Consider the following 17,576-nt stretch of genomic DNA (forward strand, 5'->3'; position numbering starts at 1 on the left):
TATGGGTGATGAGGTTTGGAAATCAGTGCTGGGGTAAGGGTGGGCCCTCAGTGTGGAGGGAACTGGGGGTATGTGGTGTGCCAAGCTGGCACAATGCTGCTGTGTCACCTTGTGAGCCCAGTGCCCTGGCATGGGGCCAGAGGCACCTGCAGCCCGAGTTATGCAGGGCTCACTGTGGTGCAGCAGCCGAGTTGCCGCACCCCCTGGCACGGTAGCGGTGCGGGTGCGCGCCCTGGCAGTGCCTGTCCCGGCACCCTGGGGCTGAGGAATGAACCTGCGGCCAAGGAACAGGAGAAGCCCCGCGCTGCCGCTGCCTCTCCGGCTGTACAGGGCCCTGGACCCAGCTGAGCACCTGTGCCAGAACATTTCGTAGCAGGCGCAAGCGCAGAATAAAGTCCTAAAGCATTTCGGTCCCCATCGGCATCTCGGCCGTGGCACCCCTTGCAGCAACCGCGGACGCTCTAGAGGGACACGCCAGCTCGGTTCGCTGTCTTATGAGCAGGCAAGGGAACAGCAGCGTGCTCTCGGGGGCTGTGAGGAACGGATAGCAGTTCCCGGAGCGCAAGGAGCCGCACATCCCGGCGTGCCCCGGCCCCGCACGCCGCGGAAGAGAGCAGCATGCCGGGAGCCGTAGTCTGCCCTCGCCTCCGGCCCGGCGCCGCTCGCCAGACCGTGCCTCTGCACCCCCCGGCCGCCTACTCCTCCTGCCCTCGGGTAATGCTGCGGCTCCGCAGAGCCCGAGGCCTGCGGGCACCCCGCGGTCGCTGGGTCCCCGAGTGTTTTGGGAGGCGTGGAGCCCGTCCCAGGGAGGAGCGGGAAGCAGCAGTGGGCTGCCGGCACTCTGCTGGGGTCACTGCCGGCAGGGACGGCGCGGGCTTGCGTGGAGCGCAGGGATGGGATGTCCCAGCAGCAGGAGGGGGATGCAGCACCCAGCTACCCGCCCGGTGGCGGCGGGGCAGCCTGAATGTTCATTTGGGCTTAGAGGTCTTGCCGTGTTAACGCCAGCAAGCAGCGGATAACCCGGGGAGGCAGCAGTTCCACTGCCGTGCGCCTGCTGGTGCATCTGGGGTGCTTATTGTGAGCTGCGGCAGGACCTGCCCCGCAGCAAGCTCCCAAAACTCAGGCCCTAGCTCTGCTGCTTGCATGTGTGACCAGAGCTGGCTGAATATCCTCACTTCTGTGCTGTCAGATCATAAATGGGCCAGCCGGGACTGATGGTCCCTGTGAGGCCACCCCATGAACCAGGTCTTCCTGGCTGGGGGGTGAGGCAGAGACCTGGTTACTCTCTTGCAGATGGAGGGCTCCGAGGAGCTGGAAAGGAGCCTCCTGACCCAGCCCTGGGCTTCTGTTCACTTTGGCGAGTCCACTTTTCTTGCCAAAGTGTGCTTCAGGGATACTGCCTATATCCTGCTGATCTCTGACCTCAGCAGTGTCTGGTACGAGAGTGCAGATGCCGAGGCTGTGGGACAAAGGTCCAAGGTGAGTGTCTGAAAAGGCCAGGGGCCTCCTTTTCTCCTCCCAGCAGCTGACATACCAGCATAAATTGCTTGGTGAGACAGTGGCTGTTGGGTCTGACTGGGTTCGGGTGCAAATGCCCAACCTGGGAAGTCCCTGTGTGTCTCTGCCCAAGCCCTGTCACCCTACTTGGTCAAACACCCTTCTTCTGGGAGAATGGGCCACACTATTTAGCATGCCTGGGGCAGCCCGGTGGGTCTGCATACAGAGAGGCTGGCACAGTCTCTTCACTTGTGGGCTGGATGGGCAGCTGGTTTCCCCAGGGTCAGTGTACTAAAGAGGAACTTGAAACAAGGCTGCCTTCTACTCATGACAGAGAGATTCTGTTCACATTCATAGCTAGTAGTCTCTCATGGGGCATCCTGTCAGCTTGGCCCCCAAAAATGCATGGAGCTGTGCCTCATCTCCTCAGCCCATGAGCCTAGGCCTTCATGTGCTATTGGTGTGGCATGTCCCTGTGTCACATAATGCTGAGTGGCTGGTGGCAGGAGGGATGGGCAGATGGCTGCAGCCATCCCCCAGCTCTGGCAGATGGTCCTGCTGTTGGCTCTCAGCCAGGCTATGGTGCTTGTGGTGGCATGCAGAACAGATGTGCTAGTGCAGACTGTTCCACCCTGCCCATCCTGAACTGGCAGGATATGGGAGTCTTCCCAGCATGGCTGGCTTGGGAGAATCAGTGAAGAATGTCATGTCAGAGAGCTGGAAGCCAAGGCCCAGGGATGGCTTTTTGCTGTGAAACATGCAGTAGTTTGACTCCTTTGGTGTTGGGATTTCTACTGGTTTTTCCCCAGTGCTGTGCTGTGCCCCCTAACCTTGCCTTTTCCCAGGAGCTGAACAAGCGGCTGACGGTCCACGTGTCCTCCTTCCTGAACCACTTGTGCAACTTGATGTGCCCCTTGCTGGCAGGGCAGCCGGATGCCACCACTGCCTTCTCCTGCCACCGCTCTCCCAGTGGCCTTAGGCTGCATGTGAAAAGTGAGCTGTCAGGACTGCCCTTCTACTGGGACTTCCACTGCTGCCCGGCTCCCTTGGAGATGGTGAGCAAAGCTGCAGAGAGTTCAGGGAGGGGAGTGGCAGTGGCCAAAATGAAGGATTATCTCCTTACTCTTAGAGGCTTTTGAGTAGTCTCGAGGCACGCTGGTGACTGTAGGTTGCCTGACTGTCTTCTGCCTCTCCCAAGGCTTACTGTCCCCATTTCTTCCTGTTGAGGCTTTGGTTTGTGCCATGCAGCTACACAGGGATGGCCCAGTGCATGCTGCTGCTGGGGCATAAGTGAAATGTTCTCGTGAGAGCCCATCTGGAGTTCTGCATCCAAATATGGGGTGCTTGACACAAGAAAAACATTAATGTGTTAGAGGGGATCCAGAGGAGAGCTACAAAGATGATAAGAGGGCTGGAGCTTGTCTCCTACAAAGACAGGTTGTGAGAGATGGGATTGTTTGGCATGGAGAAGAGAAGGCTCCGGAGAGACCTCATTGCAGCCTTCTGGTACTTGAAGAGGGCTTATTAAAAAGAGGGAGAACAGCTTTTTACATAGGCAGATTGTGATAGGACAAGGGGAAGTGTTTTTCAACTATAAGAGAAGACATTTAGATTTGCTGCTAGAAGAAAAGTCTTCATTATGAGGGTGATGAGGCACTGGAATATGTTGCCCAGAGAAGTTATGGATGTTCCATTCCTGAAAGCATTCAAGACCAGGTTGGATGGGGCTTTGAGCAACCTGATCTACTGAGTTATATCAAAAATCCCTTCCAAAGCAAACCTTTCAATAATTCTATGTCCAGTGCGGGGTGATGCCCTGCCAGCACTCTGTAGAGCAGAGTGATGCTGCTCTCTTTAGGAGCAAGCCATGGAGCAGGACACAGGGCGGCGGGTACCCCTAAATGGCCCACAGGTGGTCTGTCATGACGGGCGCAATTACAGCGGATTCTCCCGGCTTTTAAGGGTTTGCTCTTTCACGGGGCTGCCCGGCGTGTTGCGTTTGCAGAGGCAGCCCCTCTGCACCCCTGCGGGTGGGGCAGCGCTGCGGCGGGGCTCCCCCCGCGGCCCTGCGTCCCTGCGCGCACAAGAGGGCGCCCGGCGCCCGCGAACCGCCCGGCGCAGCCCCGGCCCCGGGCTGGCGCTGCGGCTCCGCCGCCGGCGGGAGGCAGCGCCCAGCCCCGGCGCCCGCTCCCGCTGCGGGCCGCCTTTCCTCTGCCCCCGAACGGCTGTGCTTGGGCATCGCGGGGGGACAGCCGGGCTCCCCAGCTGGGATTGCTCTCACCGTCAAGGGTGAGCTGGGGAGCACGTAATCGGGGTCCTGGCTTGGCTTACCCCAGCAACTTGATGTCCCTCCTCGGACAAGACGCACAGAGGCTGAGCTGAGGAGATGCAAAGCCCCTGTTCCCAGCTGCTCCTCTACTTTATCTTGGACACACACACTGGATCTCTGCAAGACACCATGGAGGTGGGAAGCTGCTGGGGTGCTGAGTGTGGCTTGTGTGGATGCAGCAATGGGGATCAACTCTGCCCCAGCCAGGGGCTTGAGGAAGGCACAGAGCCTACCTGGCTTGGCCCATCCCACCTCTGCTGCAGGTGGTGCACTCCATGTGCTCCAGTGGGTCGTGGCCATCACCTCTGGGCTCATATCTGGGGGTGAGCAAAGCACAGAGCCCACTGTGGGCTTTGAAGTAGGAGTGAGAATGCTTCAGGAGCAATGCTGGGTTTGCTGTCCTCTCACACATGGACTCAGCCTGGCCACAGGGGCACAATAGGTTGGGGGATCTCAAATACCCTTCCAGAGACTGAAGGAGGTGATAGGAGAGAGGCTGCTTCGTGTGCCTTCTGTGCCAGGGTGGCCCAGCTGGGCTTCAAGACAGAGGACATGCCCAGGGCTCTGCATGGGGCATGTGTGGTGTAAACTTAGAGGGTATACTGGGGGGCTGCAATGGGGAGCATGCACAAGTCCTGCATGTTGAGATCTCTTTTGCTTCTGATCATACTTCCCTGTAAGCGTCTTTCCTGTTCATCAAGCCACAGTTTGACACCTTGGGTCTTTCTGTTTTTTCACCCAGCCATGCCTGTTTCCTGCATAGGAACATGCCATGAGGTGTGCAGAGCCATGGGGAGTGTCTGGGTGGCACATGGGGGGCTCTCTGTTTCCTGTTGGACCCCAGGTAGTGGATGGAGCATTGCCTATCCCTGCACTCTCCATCTGCCTCTCCCACCTAAGCTCTCCCCACCTACAGTCTAAAAGGGAGGGATGTGTCCCACAGCATCTGGCCTGCCTTCTCCCAGCTCACATCTTTTGACCATTTCCCACTGGATGTGTGTGAGATATGGGCTATTTTGTGGAGCCCTGTGTGACCTGGGCTGCAGCTCTTGCTAGGACCTTGCTGGGTGCCCTACTTTGACCACTCTGTGGACAGTTGTGTGCCTTCCTAGACCTGGACCTTTCCTAGAGCACCCCTCCTCCATTGTAGGTGTTCCGTCACCTCGTGCGACCCCTGATTCAGATGAACCTGGCGCTGCAGTGCCAGGTGCAAGAGCTGATTTCCCTGCTGCTCCAGAAGGATGCTGAGATCGAAGATTACAGGGAGAGCGGGGCCACTCTCAGCAGAGGTGAGGAAGGATGCCTGGGGCAGGGAGCAAGTTTCCTCCTTAGCACTGGGCTGGTGTGCTTTGCTCCCTCTGGCTATTACCCAGCCTGGCTTGTGTTTCATGTTTAGCTAAGCCAGCAGCACAACAGTAACCAGAAGGCTGGGGAGAGCTGGGGGAGGAGCAGCCCTTGACCAATAGCTGTAGAAGTTGGGGAGTCGCCAAGGGGCTCTCCACTACTGTGAGAGCACCTGGCTGGTCCCCAGGAGCCAGCGGGGATGCCAGCAAGGGCTGGCCCTGCAGTGGTGTCAGGCTCCCTTCCCAAGTGCAGTAGCTCATGGAGTGCTTGGGGAGCAACCAGGGGCTCCTGGCTCTCCCTAACGTGGGAAGTGCAGTTGTGCTCATGGGCCCCCTCCAGTGCCCAGCCCACTTTGCTGTCGGGGTGATGAGCAGACAGTAGCCCCCTTGGGTAGGACATGGGTCAGGGGGAGCCACCTTAGGAGGTGGTTTGTTCCCCACCTATGGATGTTGGCTGGGCGCCGGTTTTTGGGTCATCCCTTGCTACTGCTTTGCTTTGTCCTGCTGCCACAGGTGATACCTGCACTTGTGCAGGAACATGGTGCCCTGAGCATGCAGAGACTAATGAGGGTCAGCCCAGGCTTGTGTATCATGTCCAGGAAGATATTGTGGTCCAGACCCTGTCTCATGACCAGTGTCCCACCACAGGAGCCTGGATCTGCCCTATGGGTGCACTAGAGCTGCATTGGTCAGCTGCACTTCCCTCTACCGTGCTGCATGCAATCTCTGCAGGGCTTGGGGCAGCCTGGACAACCTGTCTTGGGTCCAGGGACTGATGCTGGTGAGCAGCTGGCCTGTCTTGTCCCTTCCTTGGTGCAGGGCAGAAAGCTGTGAGGAAGCATTGCAGCCTAGTGCTGAGCAAATCCAGCCAGCTGCTTCTCCAGACCACATCTTAGCAACAATGTGGAAAAAATAGTGTTTTGGACAAGGTGCAGAGCAGAATACAGTGTCCCTGACCTGCAAGGGGAGGACACAGGCTGGCTCACCCCTTCAGATGAGCAGCTGGACAAGCAGTGTCCTGTCCCACAGACTCAGACAGCTTGTTCCAGCTGTAAGATCTGGGAATGGTGTTGAGCATGCCCTGCCACCGTTCCCTACTCCTCAATGCAGAAGTGCTGGGACAAGTGTGGATGGACTATTGGTTCTGCCTGGCAGCTGTCTGCATCAGCAAGCTCAGCCATGTTTTTCCAACTTCCTTGTGGTCCTTGCACCTTCTGCTAACCAGGTGATGTGTCCCTAGTCCAAGAGGCCTGCTGGTGTTTCCTGCTGATTCTGGGAAGAGCGTGCTGGAGCTTTTCCCCTGCAGCATCCTCACCCTGTGGTCAGGGAAAGGGGAAGCTGGGGTGGGAGGTCTGGCCAAACCTGCCCAGGCTGATCCCTCTCTCCCTCGCAGACCGCCTGTGGACAGAGCCCTTCCGGGAGGAGACGTTTCAGCAGAACTTCGTGGCTGAGGTAAGGAAGGGGGCAAGTCCTTTCTCCTTTGACAAAGGGGTAGTTTCATCAGCAGCTGCAGTGTGAGGTGTGCCAGGCTGGATGGGAGCACTGATGGGGATAGCTAGACTTGCCTAAAGAGGGGTCATGCCCTCTGGTGCTCCCATGGCCCTCTTTGTGTCCTTGGACCTCATCTCTAGGGCTAGCAGAGCTGGGAACATGCCTGACATGACTGGATGGAAACTACCTGGTTGCTGGGAGCTGCCAAAGGTGCGACCCAGGCTGGCTGCTTCACAGGAGTGTGCCATCACTGGGGCATATTCACCTCCCTCCCAGACTTGCTCTGGACCTAAACACTACTGCTGATGGCAGGCAGGGATCAGGTGAATGAGAAGCCATCTCTTTTTAGTTCACCTGTTGCTTTTAGAGGTGATTTTGCAGTGACACATTGTGGGGACAAGAGCTTTTCAACATGTTATCCGTGCTCTGCCTATCACTGTCCCCTTGGCACACTCAGCTCTAAAATCAGATGTGTGTTTTGGAGAAACTGGGACTGGAAGGAGTCTTTGATCCTTTTGCATTACTGGAAATCATCACAGAAGCACTAAAATGACTCAAACTGATGTGTCAAGGTCAGAAATGCTTGGTGCCCATTGATGCAAAAGGACTCAGGACGCTTATGAGTGTTCCTGTGTTTGCTGTGAAGGCACAGGAATAGGGGCAGTGGTACCTGCTGGGGACCAGGTAGTCAGCCAGGGTGCCAGTGGTATCACACAGGCTTTGGGAGGATGTTGCTTTATGAGATGAGCTGATGTTCTTTTGCAGCCAAAAATAGATGATCTGCAGAGTTTCTAAAAATTAGAGATGATCCCTCTTTTATATGTGAGGCATTGCATCCAGTGCAGGCAACTTTCCCCTAGATTATGAAGCACAGAGATGAATTCACTGCTGGACTGCAACTTGAAGGTTGCCTAGGGACCAGTGATCATGACCAGATTACATTCACCCTGGGCACAGAAAGGACATTCCTAAGCAGTAATTTATATCCTTCATGCCTTGAAAGAGCTAATTTCCCAAAGCAGGGGGAAAATTATGAGTGAAATCAGCTCAGAGGAAACATTTAGATAGAAAAATGTGAATGAAAATTGTGAGCTCTTTCAGAAGAATTTCAGAAGCCACAAAAAGCCACAATTCTACAATCAAGAAAGAGGGCAGCGCTGGCCCAGAGCCCGTTCTGGTTCAGCAGCAAAGTGAAGGCAGCAATTAGAAATAAAAGAGCAGTTTATAACAAATGGGAGAGCCGGAGTAGATAGCAATCAATATAAATTAGAAATTATGAAGTGTAGAAAATGGGTAACAGAAGCTAAAGACATCAGAGAAAAATCATGGCGATGAACAGAAGGAAAGGCTTTTATTTAGTGTAGCAGGAGAAAACCCCAAGCTCCTGCAATAGGATAAGCTTATTAGTAGACAGAGGTGGTAAAATGATTTATACTGGACCAGACATGGCAGAAGCAGTCGGTAAATGTTTCAGTGCTGTCACTGGGAGGGTGCAGGCAGATGTGCCAGGATAGGGGGATGATGAAGTGTCTTTGTAGAACAGTCATCTGAACAACATCTGCTAAAGATGAACATAAGGCTTCAAATTCAAAGTCCTCCAAGAGCTGGTAGGGTCTGGGACATGGGGGAAGGTGCAGAGTGGGCAGGAGGGGAGTGAGGCAGCCCTGCACAGAGCCTGGCAAAAGCAGCTGGTGTGGAGCACATCTGGCACAGGTTGAAAAGATAGGATGGTGGATGGTGCTGTGTGTCCCCAGAACAGTCCAGGAGCAGCGTCTTGGAGCCAGATAGGGAATGGGGGGCTCTGGGAGATGCTGCCCCTCTGCATCCTCTGGTAGCCAGATCTGAGCACTGGCTGCAGGGGAAAGGCTGGTGGAAGGATGCAGTTGTGCATTTGGTCTGCTGGGAGGGTGTGTCCTCTCTGCATTCATCCCATTCTTTATAAACCCGCTGATGGCTGATGATGCCATCCTGCAGCAATGAGCTGTGAGATGCAAACAGCTGCTGCCTTTGGTTTGAATGTGGTACCCCAGTGTTCCTCCTGATGCCTCCTAGGTCTTGTTTTAGTGAGAAACACCAAACATGGTTTTTCAGTTCTTCACCACCAAAACTGGCTCTTCACCCCAGTCTCTCTTCTTATCTCTTGTGGCAGAAAGGTGGGCTGGGTGACCTCATTGTCTCTGTGCAGTTACTTCAGAGCCTCCAGGCAATTTAATACTCTGTTTGTCAGCTCCTAAAAGGAGCAGCACAAGGAGCTGGGGTCCCTCAGGACATGCTGTGGGGAGCTGGGAATGCAGCGAGCAACTCCCATGTCTAGGTTTTCAAAAAGATGCTGGACAATCAGCACAGAGTCACAGGAATGCACTGAGGACTGGGGAGAGAATCCAGCATTGAGGGACTTGGAAGGGAAGAGCTCTGTTTAACTTATCAGGGAGAAAATTGAGAGGCGCATTGATTATTGTGTGTGCGGGTCTTTACAAGGAGAAAAGGCTGGTTAGCGAAGGGCTCTCTTTAATCTTGCAGGGAGCAGTGGAGCACAAGCCAGGCACTGGGAGATAGAGCCAGGGAATTTCAAGTTAGAATGGAGGCGCTTGGGTTTGCTCCTGCCAGTGATTGGGGCATGCTCCCAAGGGCAGTGGTTGATCCTCCATCTTTCAATGTCTCCAAAAGTGGGCTAGGAGCCTGCCGGAAGAAAACCGAGTTGCTGGGTTTGGTCTTGGGATGTGCATGGTTGAACATCAGTGTTCAAGGTCAAGAAGAGAGATCTGTTGGTCCCTCTAGTGTCTCCATCTGTGAAATTGGGCTAAAGGTTGTGGATGTTTGGTTGTGGTAAGCACCTCTTGGCTGGAAAGGGATTGTGATGATGTGGTACAGGGCTGGATGTGGGCAGGTGCTTCACAGCTTTGCTCACTTCCCAGATATTTGCTGTATCCCGCATGGAGAGGAAAGGACCTGTCAGTCCCCCAGGGACTGCAGAGCCTCTCAGCTTAGACATGCCCTTTATCTGGGCTTGTGCACTTGGCTGTCCAGGGCATTTTAACTAACCATGGGGAGTTTTCCAGCAAAGCCCTGGTAATATTTATACGTTTAGGAAATGATGCTTTCACACACAGAGTTTTTGGCTAGGGTTCACTGCTGAGCAGCTGCCTGGGCTTGAGCAGAGCTGGAAGGAGAGCAGTGGCTGTGCACAAGCCGAGGCAAAGCTGGTGGCTTTTATTGGCAAGCCCAGGGGTTCACACCATTAGGGGAAGGAGAAAGCGGCTGGAGAGGGCTCAATGCTTCAGGGCTTCCCCAGCACCATTCCCAGCAGTCTAGGACCTGGCAGGCTGGGAATATGTTGTCCCCAGTGTCCCTCTGGGTTACAGAAATGACCCCACAGGGCAGGGTGGGGTGGCCATCCATGGGTTTTGAGGGCCTGCCCCAGCTTGGCTACGGTCAGTGTTTCGTGACACAGCTTATTCCAGAGTCTGCACTCCAACTTAGAGAGAAAACAGTGAACAGGTTCCTGCAGCGCCGTGTCCCTTGCTCTGAGGAGGGCAGGGACAGGTACACCAAGGACAAGCTCACGGATACCATCAGTGCAAATATAGCCCCGTGCCCCAGGATGCTCTGCCCTGTGTATTTTTATCTGCTGTGGCTGGCGCGCGGGGGCGGCTGCTCCACACCTCCGCAAGCGGAGCGCGGGACCTCGGCAAACAGGACGTGGCGGGTTCACGGCTCGACCCCGGGGCCCGGCGAGGAGGAGGAGGATGTACCATCAAAATAAGCAACGCTGGAGAGGAAGATAAACAAACAGGCAGCTTCCAGTGTGGCCCCAGCCGAGGGCGAGTGGGAGCCCCGGGGCCAGGGCTGGTGGTGGTGCCGGCAGCGGTGCTGGCTGACGTCAGGGCGCCCGGGGGTCAGCATCCCTCTTATTGTTTCCCACCGGGGCTGGGACCAGGGCCAGGCACCCGTCCCCCTCCCGTGTGGGGACACAGGCCAGTGGGGCAGGTGGAGGAGGGCCAGGACACGCTCTGGAGCCACAGGCCATTGCTACCACGGGGTCCAGCCGTGTACCTGGCTGCTCACTGCCTGCCTCCAGCACCCGGTCTCTCCTTTTTAACAGTAACTAAAAATAAGCCCTGGGTAGCGGGGTGGCCACGGTCTGGCCGAGGACAAAGGCGGTGGTGGCCTGCATATTTTTCAGGGTGGGAATGGCATCCCTCAAACCCATGCCAGCTTAGTGCAGCGGAGAGGAAGCAGCCCTTTGGCTCCTCCAAACGAGGGATGTTTTTAATTAGCGCAAGGTAGCTGCAGCTTTGCAGCTGCGACTGGGCCAGAGCGGGGCCGGCGGCATGTGTGCGACATGGACTGCGTGCACACAGGGTGCACGGCTCGGGGAGAACGTGCTGGAGGTGCTCTGCTGGGCTGGGGCTCCTTGGCGTGGGGCTGGGGAAGGAGCTGGTGGCCGCAGTGCTGCTGCTAACAGGACTAAGTGGTGCAAAATTTGCACAGCCCTGAGCAGGTTGACTCAAGGCAGAGGTGGCAGCATGGGACTGGCTTGTGGGGCAGCTTGGATGAGCAGAGCAAGCTCTTGTGTGCTGCCAAGCATTTGTGCTGTGAGCCCATGGGTGATGGGCACCATCACCATGGGTGATGGTGTCTTGTTCTGGATTGGAGCCACCTGGGTGGTCCTTGCGTCATTCCTGAGCAAGCTTTGGTCACATCATCCCATCAGTGCCCTGGGGTCCGAGTCGCACACTGGAAATGCAGTGGGCATGGCTGTGCTGAGCAGAGTGGGACACACACTGCCCTACACACACGTGTACTCAAGGAGCTGCACACTGCTGCAAGCCGGAATGGAGCGAGGGCTGCTTGTACTCAGTGTGAGCACGTGTACCAGAGCAGGAGCCTGAGAACACGACTAGGAGTGTGCATGCTGGTACTGATGGGAACAAGGGCAGAGTGCCACCTCTGCTGGCTGAAGACGACAGGGGACAGGGGCTAGCACTCAGCACTCAGCTAGTGCACAATGGTGCACTTGGGGAGATGCACTGGTGGTCACACAGTGTGGGTGCTGACCACCACCTGGGCATCAGCCCCCTGCGGTGTTTGCCATAGAGGCCCATGGTGGTTGGTGTTGCGGTGTTATTTATTTATTTGATGAGGCCCCATCAGGTGAGGGGCACCCAGCCAGGATGCACTTTCAGGGCTGCCACTGGCAGCCACAGGCTGCTTGCACAAGCAGTGAGTCAGTGGAGCTACATGCTGCTAAAACCAGACTTGGCACAGGCACCCCAGAGCAGCAGTCTGCCCGAAAGTGCCCAGACCACGGGCAAGCAGTGAGTCCCTGGCTGCCGGACCAGGGCTAGGCTGGCTATGATTGCTCCAGCCCTTGCCTCTGCCAGGGATGTGGATGCTGTTCCAGGAGCCCTGAGGGGATGCTCCTTCTGGGGATGTGGGGGTTTCACAGCCCAACCCCCTGTGACTGTGGCTGTGCCACTGTAGAGAGTGGGTGGCACCTGGACCAGGTACAGGCAGCTGTCTGCCTGGTCCCAGCCCACTTCAGCCCAGCATCACCCAGTGGTTTGTTTGGAGATGGAGGAATGGACAAGCACCATCACAGCCACCCTCCCTGGGGTGCTGCATGGCCCTTGTCTGGCACATGTGGTCTGGCATGTACAGAGAACCCTCCTTTGCCATCAAGGTGTTCCTCATCCTCTCCATGCCGTGCCATGCAAAGCTGTGCCGCACTCTGCTGTGATGTGCCAGGTTGTGCCATGCTGTGCCATGGGCTGCAGGCAGGAAGAGGGGTGTTACAGATCTTCTGGCAGAAGGGGCCAGACCCTGCTCCTGGGGGAGAGGCCCCAGCCTGTGCATGGGCACTGGCTGTGCAGTGCTGCTGAGGAACAGCTCAGCTCGGGGGATGATTGATCTTGTGTCAGCAGGCGGTGGTTTGAGCCAGTGCCAGGCCTCAGCTCAAATGGGAGCATTGAAGGGGGAGAGCCCCTTCCCCCTCCTGAAAGCAGAGCAGCAATCCCCCTGCCACCAGCCCCGGCTCTGCTCCCACATCTTGGCCATTATCGGTCCTGCAGCTGCAGGCAGTGCCCAGCCCTGGGGAGCGCGCGAGGGGCAGCAGGGAGAGCGGAAGTGTCTGGGGTCCCAGCCCCACCATGCTGGGCTCTGTGGCTGTGTTTGGCTTAGAGGAGGGCAAAGAGGGCATGCAGGGATGGTTGGCAGGGGAGAAGGTGTGGAGCATGGTCCGCCCCTCTGTGCCTTGCAGCCACCTGTCCCAGCTCAGGATGTGGCAGCAACTCCTGGAAGCAAAGGACCTTTTGGGGAGGAAAACAGGGTAGACTTTGATGAGGCACTAAAGGCAGTGCTCTGTGTTAGCAAGGGATGTGGCAGCACCTCTGTCCCCAGCTGATGGGGTTTGTACTGGGGTGTTGCCGTCCCCACTGTCTCCAAGGGCAGAGGAGCAGTGCTGCCTCTGCCCTCTGCAGCTCCCAGCACCCCTTCTGTGCTTGAAATGTCAGGTTTTTTCACCATGTCCCTGTGTGTCCTGAGCCCTTCACTAGCTTCTTCCATACCCACAGCTGCATCCCTTCTCCAATAGCATCCGCTGGCAGCTTTTATTGGTGTTTCCGAAAGCTGATCCCTCCCTATCCCATGGGCCAAAGCCTCTGCAGCCTCTTCCAGTTGTGCCAGCCCGTGCAGGGGTGATACTGAGCAGCTGAGACATCTGGGCAGACAGCAGCACCTGGGAATGGGTTGCTCTGCACCCCAGGGGATAAAGCCATTGGATTCCTGAGTCTGCCTGCTCCCACTCTGCTCGGACCTTTGCACTCTGTGTATCTGTGTAAGGAAACAGGGCCATTCATGTATTTCTCTCTCTATTTATACCTCTCCCTTTCCGTATTTAGTGTGTGCACAGGCAGAGGGGGCAGCAAATGCCGGGGCCACTGATGTTCTTGGCTCCAGCACCGGCTGGAATTTCGTCCTGGAATGTATCCTGAACCGCTCTGAAAACACGAATAAATTTCTGTGTGTTGTGTGCATGTGTGTACACAAATACATAGAAAACGTATAGACATGGAGCCGTATAGGGCATTTGTGAGCTTTGCTATTTAAAGGAAGGACTAGTTAGAGGGTTCTCAGCGAGGCAAACACCTCTGGATCAAAGGGATGCAGGGTGCTCTGCTAGTGACCAGGCATCTTAGAAGATAGCTGGCACTTGCTTTGTCCTCTCCAGGGACCTGAAGCCACCCCGTTGGTGACATGCCCAAAGTAGCATGCCCTTCAAGCCCCAAGCAGTGCTCTGATCCCATGGTGCCTACATTTGATTGAAATCTCTGCTTCCTGGCCTCCAGCTTCTCAGTGAGAGCCCCAGAGAACCAGCTCCTGTGCTGCTAATACAGGCTGCAGAGCCTGATGTGGAGCTGGATGATGTTAGGCAAGGATATCAACCCCTCTGTGGCATGGGGTGGCCCAGGGCTTCCAGAGCATCAGGGGTTGTCTCCTGAATATCAACTAGCGATCACAGCTCTTGAGGAGAGATCATGTGGGAAAGGAGGAAATAAATGCTGGGTAACAGGTCCCAAGTAGGTGCTGAGCTGGGCATCTCCTTGGGATGCTGCAGCCTCTGGTGCTCATGGCTGTCTGGGAATGACAATGAAAAGGGGAAAAAATAAATTTGATACCAAATCCCAAACAGGATGCTTGGCCATGCCAATTCTTCAGGAGGTGCTGGCAGCTGCCTTGCTGTGGATGCTGGATGAGGCCCTCTTGGGAGCACCACTGGGTCTCCCAGCACCTTTTGGGCAGGAAATAGGTATCCTTTTTTTAGCCCAGCTCAGGGCAGGGTCACGGTGGCTTCTTGTCTTCTGGATGCTGAAAAACCTGATATCTTGGGCTGAAAATGCCCACGTTTGGTCTCTGGCCAAAGGCGATATGTTTGTGGGTGGGGGAAATTGGAGCAAATTCCTGCTGTGAGTCCTGCACGTGTGCGCGGGCGTGTGGATAGGGGAAATATAGTTTTCCTTTTGAAAAAAAAAGCCCTGCTTATTTTTATACAGAACTCCAGAAGGGCTGAAGGTGGAAACTTCATCTGTCAGCAGCTTTCACAGGGGAGCGGGTCCCTGCCTAAGTTTGGGGGGAAACCACAGCTGGGTGTTAATGGGACTGTTAATGAATTAATGTTGGCTGCTGGGGGCCAGCGGGGAACCTGGCTCAGTGCAGCCAGAGCACATGGAGCCCTGCCCGCACGTGGGCTCCAGCACAGCTGCAGAAAGCCCCAGCTCTGGGAGCCATGCACTTGGAGAGGTGTGAGTCTCTCCTAGTCATGTCTTGCTCTCTGGGTTGTGGAAACACTTGGAAATGTGGCCACGTTGCCGGGGGGAGAGGGTTCTACACCTGGGAGTGTGGAAACAGCCGGGGTGAGTGTGCTACCCTTCCACTATGGGCATCTGCTGCCTGGGCTGGTGATACCATTTAAGGCTGGGTCTATTTAGCTGCTGAAATTAAACCTTTAAAGCAATTTAAAGAGAAGTGAAATCCTTCCAGATTTATTTATGGGTTGGAAGCCTGTGTTGCTTCATCAGTGCAATGCCTGCAGCAGCACTGGTCTCTGCACAGCACTGCCTATCTGCAGCCCCTCTCAGGGTTATTTCTTTTCTCCCCAGAATGTGGAGGAGCACCCATGTGAATGCAATAAGCACAGCCATGCCCCATACTGTGGACTTAGAAGTACCTTTGCAGATTTTTCACAGCTGGTTTGCTGGGAGCAGCTCTAGAGGACAACAAGGAGGTTGTGCTAACATGATAGCATGCAGTGAGGCTGAGAAATAGCACTGTATCCTGCTTAATAAGAAATAAGAGGGGAAAATGCAGAGACCATATGGGAAAGAGAGAGTAAATTCTTCTCTGTAAATTTCTCCTGCTGTGTCCTTCAGGCTCTGTGAATGAGATCTCAGCCTGTGAGATCTGGGCAAGCCTGTGGCATCTCCTGGGATTTCTCCCTCCGATATCAGACACCTGGTGAACCAGTGGGAATGACTGGCCATCCTGAGGGACAGATGACTGTGCAGAGCAAGGGATGACAATGCCAAAGAAGGGATGGCCATGCTGCGGAAGGAAAGACTACACTAAGGAAGGGATAGCTATACTGGAGAAGTGAAGACCATAGTGAAGTAGAAATGACCACGCCCAGCATGGGACTGTGGATGGACTGGTTCCCCAGCAGAAGATGCTGTTATGGATGGAGAGGGAAAGAGACAAAGCCTCCTTCTCAGCTGAGAGGAAGGCTGAAATAGCCTCAGCCCTTGGGGACTCTGCTTGCTGCCTGGGGATACTGTGCTTGATGCAGAGGCCACTTGGTCAGTCAGACTCTCACCTCAGTAAGGAAACCTCTCTGGGCATTTGGACCCAGTACCTTTCATGGGACTTTGTGCTGGTTCTTCATAATCAATCTCCAAGTATGTAGCCAACATCTGCTATCCAGCGCCAAACCCAGCCAGTGGGACTCAGGGCCAAGAGGGCAGTGGCTGGGCCCTCTGGCAGGACTGCTCTTTGCAAGGGCGGGCTTTATACAACTTGCTCCCCAACATTGGAGAAGGTCCTTCAGAGTATCCCAAATTCCAGCTTGGAGGGACTCTGAGGCGCTTCTGTGCCCTGCTGCCTGCTCTTGCAGTCCAGCTCTGGCTCCACTGGACCTAGAGCCCTTCCCAGCCCTATCTTAGACAGACAGATATCCCAAAACCCACTGGTCCCTGGGGCTCCCACTCTGGGTCCCTCTGACTGAATGAGGTGGTGTGCGTGTGCCCAAACTGTCCCCTCCTGTGACTGTACAGTACACACAGCTAAATATATGTCCGTGCAGATACAGGAACTCAGAGGGGCTGAGTGATGCTCCTTTTCTATACCTCTTTTCATGGGGAGAGTTAATGAGATTCATGTCATTAAAGGGCTGATGTTTTGTGGGATGGGAACCTTTTAAACGGGATGTGTCCTGGCTTAGTCATGGCAAATATTTACCAAAAAAAAAAAAAAAAAAAAGAAAAAAAAAAAGAGAAAGAGGAAAAAAAAAGGGACATACCGTATAAAATTAGAGTTCTGAAAATAGTATTTAGACCAAGTGAGAGAGAGGAACCTAAAACAGAAAATACAGCCCAGTCTGTTCAGGAGTCAGGGGAAGAGAGAGTGGGGAGGTGGGGGAAAGCCGGAGATAAAACGAGAGAAACCTCGGCAGTAAAAACAGCATCTTGGTAAATAGACTATTAAAAAAAATTCTGACCCGCTTTATGGCTTTCTTGGCTGCCGTTCAGCTGTGCTGCCCTGGCCAGCACGGAGGGAAGGTAGCAGGAGCCGGCGTCTGTGTGGATGCTCAGAGCCCCAGGACGCGGCTTCCCCCCCCCCCCGCCCTGGAGCAGCCGCACAGGGCGTTAAATTTAGCCACATAATGATGGCCCTGAGGAGGCAGCCTTTTGTAGCCACACTATAATTACTGCCTCGCTTATAAATTTTATTTTTCTTATTATGTTTCCTCCTCCTCTGCTGGGGAAGGGGTGGAGGGGTCTCCCACACCCCCGTCAAACCCACAGCTCTCTGGAGAGAAGGGGGTACCATGGGATATAGGGGAAGTTGGGCATGACTGCACTGCTCTTCTGCCCCAGTGCAGGGCTCAGCCCTGCGTTTGGAGATGGGGGAGGTGTGGAGCTAACCCCAGTGTGGTAGGTTCCCTAAAGCGTGGGTGTCTTGACCCCCCTGATACCCCCTCACCCTCTCAGGCTGCTTTGGAGATCGACTTGTGCAGGCAGGACCAGGGGATCGCTGGTGGGGCTGCAAGCCCATGTCACAGCCAGGCAGCCAGGATCCCCAGCAGGCTCTAGGGGATGCAAGGAGAAGCCGTCTGGCCCTGCTTGGCAAGTCACTGGCTCCAGCCC

General features: G+C 55.3%; 1 protein-coding gene across 1 annotated transcript in view; it reads left to right on the plus strand.

Moving 5' to 3' along the window:
* The first annotated feature begins 391 nt into the window (after positions 1-391).
* NHEJ1 (non-homologous end joining factor 1) overlaps positions 392-17,576 on the plus strand; it is a 43,303-nt gene continuing 26,118 nt past the window's right edge. The window contains exons 1-5 of the mRNA XM_053947618.1: positions 392-714; positions 1,294-1,479; positions 2,343-2,552; positions 4,977-5,115; positions 6,563-6,621. Coding sequence (XP_053803593.1) covers positions 619-714; positions 1,294-1,479; positions 2,343-2,552; positions 4,977-5,115; positions 6,563-6,621 — 690 coding nt within the window. The 5' untranslated portion in view covers positions 392-618. The remainder of the gene's footprint in view (positions 715-1,293; positions 1,480-2,342; positions 2,553-4,976; positions 5,116-6,562; positions 6,622-17,576) is intronic.

This window comes from Vidua chalybeata, chromosome 7, assembly GCF_026979565.1.
Source record: "Vidua chalybeata isolate OUT-0048 chromosome 7, bVidCha1 merged haplotype, whole genome shotgun sequence".
NCBI classification, from domain to species: domain Eukaryota; kingdom Metazoa; phylum Chordata; class Aves; order Passeriformes; family Viduidae; genus Vidua; species Vidua chalybeata.